Source organism: Netta rufina, assembly GCF_964035555.1.
Source record: "Netta rufina genome assembly, chromosome: 1".
NCBI classification, from domain to species: domain Eukaryota; kingdom Metazoa; phylum Chordata; class Aves; order Anseriformes; family Anatidae; genus Netta; species Netta rufina.
In genome coordinates this window covers 53865571-53871591 of record NC_140123.1, presented here as the reverse complement: position 1 = coordinate 53871591, position 6021 = coordinate 53865571, and the positions used below count along the sequence as shown (strand labels likewise).

The following is a 6021-nucleotide window of genomic DNA, read 5'->3' as shown; positions in this document are numbered from 1 at the left end:
GTCACTAGAAGTAGCTCATGACCAATAGCTTTGACCTTTCCCGAGTGACTTGGTATTGTGATTCCTCATCGCTGAACAGAACCCAGAAAATGGCCAGTCTTACAAATCGATAAGCAAGACACGGTTCATAAAGAAGAAAAGACTGTGAATTTATGTCCAAGAAGGGACATAAATTCCTTCTGTTAAGGGTCTCTTTTCATTACTTGTTTGTAGTCAACTAAAAAGTAATTATAATGAAACAGCAAAGACTTATGCTTAGCTTTTCTTCGGAGAGGAATGGCCCAAACATTTAACTCTGATCTTTGTTTTAGTTTCCTTGTGTGTCCTTACAGATCCTGGAGTGCTTCCCAAAGGTACCCAGGCCACCATCTTATCCAGTGAAATAGAAAAGCTTGTCTTCAAAATGGCATGGATTTTTTAGGAGCTGCCTAGCACCCATGACTAATAAAACGACTTCGGGTGGTTCATAGGTATGAATCATTCCTGAACAAAAGTGGTCATTAAAATGTATTTATTCCAAGAAAAAACAAAGCAAAACAAAAAAACAGCTCTATGTCTGCTGGACAGCCCTAAGAAGTGAAACAAGAAGACAAACTGATGATTGTCAGTTTACAATTTAAATTGAATTGAAATGTAAAAATCTTCAAAGATCCCTCTCCCTCTGGGAAACAAACAAACAAACAAACAAACAAACTCTTGGTTAAAAAGCTTCATGATCTACTCAAGAACATATGATCTGATTTCTCTTTCACAGTGAGGCTCCCTTTGCAGAAGAGGCTCCTAACCATTGGATTAAAGGGCACTCAGTCCTCCCTTTTTAGCCACTCACTGGGCAACAGAAAATGTGAATGAAAGGGGCAGAAGGTGGGTGAGCAAGAGCAGCCCAGAAAGCGGGGACAGCAGTTAAGGATTCCTGATCTTTGTCTAGTGACATTTTAATAGCCTGTGAAAGAAACCTACAGCAGGGGAAGACTCGCCTAGGAGCAAGGCTATCCTTTGCTAACAGTGAAGTACTGAACCCCACTATAAAGCCTGGTCAAGATAGTTCCACACACACTGTTGAGGTCCTTTACTCTTGGAAAAGTAATTCCTTTGAAGAAAAGCTAGAGGCAGCTGCTCACACAGAAAAACCTGCATCCCGGATAGCTGTCGGTCTCCATCCGTATCAGCTCTGATTTCAGCACTTGAGAGAAGGGAAGCTTACACTTCCTCATACTTGATGAGCTGTAGGTAGCTCCTTGTGCTCAAGTGGTATTTGGTTGCCTGTTCTGGAACATCCAAGTCTGACCAGGAACTTGCAGCAAACTTACTTTTTTTCACCTTTGAGTCCTAGGGACTTACCAGCTAGGGGTCAGGTGCTAGCATGTAACCACCCAGCTCCTGGTTTTGTTCTAAAAACATCCTTGTCTGCTGCTCTGATCGCTTTTCCCAGGCTGCATGACCCCTGCAAAGCTAACAGGATTAAAAAGCAGGAGGGGAAAAAAAAAAAAAAAAGGAGTCAGTGAAGTACGTGAAAGTTGCTTCGATTACAAATGGAGTGCGTGCATGATAGCCAAGTTTTACCTCGTGTCATAGTTAATCAGGACAGGCTGCGTTTTAAACATTTCCTGGTGGCTGAAAGTAGTAAGGACCCATCACCGCCAAGGTCTCTGCTCGGAACTGCCTGCGGCTGATGTGCGAGACCTGCGTCTGTCTGGTGGTGCTGCAGGGATCGGGTTTGCCTTAAAAATAACGGCACATGAAATCACACACACGCACTCACAGCAGAACTTATCCCACCCTTCCCAACACCGTAACTTTTAATTTTCAAGAAAAATTATGGGACTTCCCTAAGCTTCCAAAACTAGTAAAAACTTTGTTAATTCCCTTTTAACTTGAAATAGCAAATGCAATAAACCGATGCTTTTATGATAAAAAGTTTACTCTCCAGCTGAGCCCTCGAGTGCCAAGTTCCATCCAGAATCACACTTTCACAGCCAAATTAGAAACTATAAACTTAGAAACCAGTGTTTTATGGTAGCGTCCTTTGCCAGGCACTTCACACAAGCTCGGGCTACCAGCTGCTCTAATAATAAGTGACTCTTATTGAAAAATAATAACACCGAGCTTCTTCTGAAAGCGCTGCTTAAATGAATGAATTTTGCGTATCGGGCACGATAAGGGGATCACGGGCTAAAGAGCCCTCTCTCGCTACAGGTGTACTCGACGTTGGAAGGGGGGAAAATGCTTGGGAGCAGGTCTTGCAAGGCTCCGTGCGAGCAGAAAAGTTAGCCCGCAGTGTGTTTAAGCTAGCAGAGCGCCTGGCAACTTTTGACAGCTGCAAGTGATGTGGAATCGGTGGCTGATACCTCCACAAAGCGAAATGTCAACTTGCAAGCCGGCGTGTGGAAACGCTTAAGTGCGCAAACAAAGCCGTGAAAACGCGCTGGGGCTCTCCAAACACGGCGCAGCGCTAGGTCTCCAGAGCCCGTGAGTCAGCTTTTCAGGCAGCCGGAATGATTAGGTGGAGATCGCTATCGGGCTAACCACTATTCTTCGCCTACTTTTTTATCTCCTCCACTCGCCACCCGACTATTAAGCGCCAATAAAAATCAGGAGGCGAGGAGCTTTGCTTCCTCGAAACTCGCTTGAAACTCTCGGCTTTGAATTAACAGCGCCGGGACCGGCGGTGCGGTGCCGGGCGCCCAAAACCCGAGGAACCCGAGGCTGCTCGGGCTGGGTGGCAAAAAAACAAGGGCAAACCCGGCGGGATTACGCTGTGGGGTCGGGGAGATGCCCCAAGACCCCGCAACAGGTTGAGAAAGCGCTTTGATCACGCTCGGTGGAAGACAGCGCTGGGTGCAAGCATTTCTTGTTCAGCCTCCGTGCGCCAGCGCATCTGCTCGGGTTTTTATTCTTACTTTATTATTATTATTTTTTTTGCCTCCCCCCCCGATGACAGAGGGAAAGATTGCGCCCTTGAATTTGCACGCGTCAGAAGTGACAGGTCAAAGGCAAGCAGATCCCATCAGATCCCATCGTACACGAGCGCGCTGTCATTGTATCGATAACGCCGCATTATCAGCGCAATTAACACACTCGCACAACTCCGCGAAGATCACAGCCGAGGTTTAAAAAAAAAGGAATAAAAAAAAACCACGCAGATAAGGAATTGAACTCCGATAAAACCTTGGCTCCTTGGCGGGGGGGGGGGGGGACGACGGGCCCCCCGCAGCGCCCCGCACCCGGCCGAGAGCCGCGGCTGGCCCCGGCCGGGGCTCGGGGAGCTGAGCCCAGCCTGGCTCAGCTTATCAGGCGGAGCTGATAAGGGCTCGCAGCCCTCGGTGCGAAGCTGTCGGAGGAGGCTCAGACCTGCCTCCCTCCCTCCCGTAGCCGCAGGAGCTGCTGGAGGGAGCGTGCGGCCAGCGGCTAGCGGGAGGGTTGGTGGGGAAAGGAGACCTTCAAAGGCTTGCGAGGGGGAAAAACACGCGTGAGAGGGAGATTTGGGGGGTTCAGCCCGGGGAGGAACCGCGTAGGATAATGTGCGGCTGGGAAACTCGGGCACCTTCAGCGCTGGGAGGAGGGAAGGTGACCAGAGGCGCGCACAGGTGCGTCCCGGGGAGCATCTGCCTCGGGGGCTGGGCACGGAGCTCGGCTTTCGACAACTTTTTTCTTTTTTTTTTTATTTGTCACGGGTTGTCGGGGGGGGCCAAACCCCGGCAAGGCGGGTTTGGAGAGCACTGAGTGAGGGGGGCGAGCAGCCGCCCGCTCCCTCCCTTCGGGGCAGCCCAGCGCTTCAGGAGGGCGCTGAGGGGCTGAGGCGCTCCGGGAAGCCCCGCGGGAGCTCGGGGCGGGCAGGGCCCGGAGGGGGCTCCGCGGGCGGCGGGGGCTCCGTGGGCAGCCCCCGGCTGAGGGCCAGGAGCGGCCCCGGTCAGCGGGGGCATGGGGGGGGGATTGCAGTGCGCAGGCGCGGGGCCGCCCCTCCGCTCCCCAACCTGCCGGGGAGCCGAGGGGGCGTGGTCAGCGCTGTGTGGCCACGCCCCCCCTCTCTCCAGGCCCCGCCCCCTCCCGGCGCGGCGGCCCCGCCCCGACGGCGGGCACGGGGAGCGCGCGGTGCCGCGGCGGGGGGAGGAGGAGGAGGAGGAGGAGGAAGGAGAGGAGGAGGAAGGACAGACAGCAGCAGGAGGAGGAGGAGGAGGAGGGGGGGGCGGCGGGACCCGGCGCGGACCTCACCCCCGGCCCGGCTCCCCGGCCGGCGGAGAGCGCCGAGCGTTTTAATTGGGAGCCCCCCCTTCCTCCTCCTCCTCCTCCTCCTCCTCCTCCTCCTCCTCGCCCTCGCCCTGCCTCCCTCCCTCCGCCCCCCGCCGCTCCCGCCCGCCCCGCCGCCCCTCCGAGTCGGCGGCGGCCAAGAAAACCCAGAGAGACCCGGCGGCTCCCGGAGAAGGGGGAGCGCGGGCGAGCGGCGCGCCGGAGCCGCCCGCCTGAAACTTGGCGAAGTTTGCCCGCCGCCGGAGGAGGAGGAGGAGGAGGAGGAGGAGGAAGAAGAAGAAGAAGAGGAGGAGGAGGAGGAGGAAGAGCCCGGCGGCGAGTATGAGCGAGGAGCGGGCTGCTCGCCGCGCCCCCGCGGGCGGAGCGGGGCGGCTGTGAGCGGAGCCGTCCGCGGCCCGCGCCCCCGGGGCCCCCCGCAGCGCCCGGGCCGCCGCGGAGCCGCCGTCCCGCACCGCGCCGCGCCGCCCCCCCGAGCCCCGCGGGCGGCGATGGCTCCGGGCGGGCTCTGACCGCCGCCGCCCCCCGGGAGGGAGGCCGCCGAGGGAGCGCCGTCGGGGCTCGCCGGACTCGCCCGCCCGGGCTCCGGCCGAGGACGAGCGGCGGGGAGCGGCGCCCAGCCCGGAGCCCTGACGGGGAGCCGGAGCCGCCGGCCGGCAGAGCCCCGCGCCCGGAGCGGGGCCGCCGCGGAGAGGGAGCCGAGAGCGGCTTGGGAGGAGCGGAGCGCGGCGGGGCCGAGGGAGAGGAGGAGGAGGAGGAGGCAGAGCAGCAGCAGCAGCGGCAGCAGCAGCAGGAGGAGAAGGAGGAGGTGGCCGGCGGGGGCCGCGTGGCGCCGGGGCCGCGGGGGGCCAGCACCATGTCCAAGCCGGTGGACCACGTCAAGAGACCCATGAACGCCTTCATGGTGTGGTCGCGGGCGCAGCGGCGGAAGATGGCCCAGGAGAACCCCAAGATGCACAACTCGGAGATCAGCAAGCGCCTGGGCGCCGAGTGGAAGCTGCTCACCGAGTCGGAGAAGCGGCCCTTCATCGACGAGGCCAAGCGGCTGCGGGCCATGCACATGAAGGAGCACCCCGACTACAAGTACCGGCCGCGCCGCAAGCCCAAGACGCTGCTCAAGAAGGACAAGTTCGCCTTCCCCGTGCCCTACGGGCTGGCCGGCGTGGCGGACCACGAGCACCCGCACGGGCTGAAGGCGGCCGGGCTGCACGGCGCCGGGGCCGGCGGGCTGGTGCCCGACTCGCTGCTCGCCAACCCCGAGAAGGCGGCGGCCGCCGCCGCCGCCGCCGCCGCCCGCGTCTTCTTCCCCCCGTCGGCCGCCGCCGCCGCCGCCGCGGCCGCCGCCGCCGCCGCCAGCAGCCCCTACTCCCTGCTGGACCTGGGCTCCAAAATGGCCGAGATCTCCTCGTCGTCCTCCTCGGGCTCGGCGCTGCCCTACGCCTCCTCGCTGGGCTACCCGGGCGCCGGCGGGGCGGGCGCCTTCCACGGGGCCGCCGCCGCCGCCGCCGCCGCCGCGGCCGCCGCCGGGGGGCACACGCACTCGCACCCGTCCCCCGGGAACCCGGGCTACATGATCCCCTGCAACTGCAGCGCCTGGCCCGGCCCGGGGCTGCAGCCTCCGCTCGCCTACATCCTCCTGCCGGGCATGGGCAAGCCCCAGCTGGACCCTTACCCCGCCGCCTACGCCGCGGCGCTATGACCCGCGGCTGCCTGGGCGTGCGGGGGGACCGGGGACGGGGACGGAGGGGACCGGGGAGACCGGGGCAGGGGGCCCGG

General features: G+C 60.1%; 1 protein-coding gene across 1 annotated transcript; it reads left to right on the top strand.

The window, feature by feature from the left end:
• Positions 1–5101: 5101 nt before the first annotated feature.
• Positions 5102–5944, top strand: SOX21 (SRY-box transcription factor 21; the record flags this gene model as incomplete). Its single annotated transcript, XM_084301175.1, has 1 exon — positions 5102–5944. The coding sequence occupies one exon, from the start codon at positions 5102–5104 to the stop codon at positions 5942–5944; it is 843 nt and encodes a 280-aa protein (XP_084157301.1).
• Between the last annotated feature and the right edge of the window lie 77 nt (positions 5945–6021).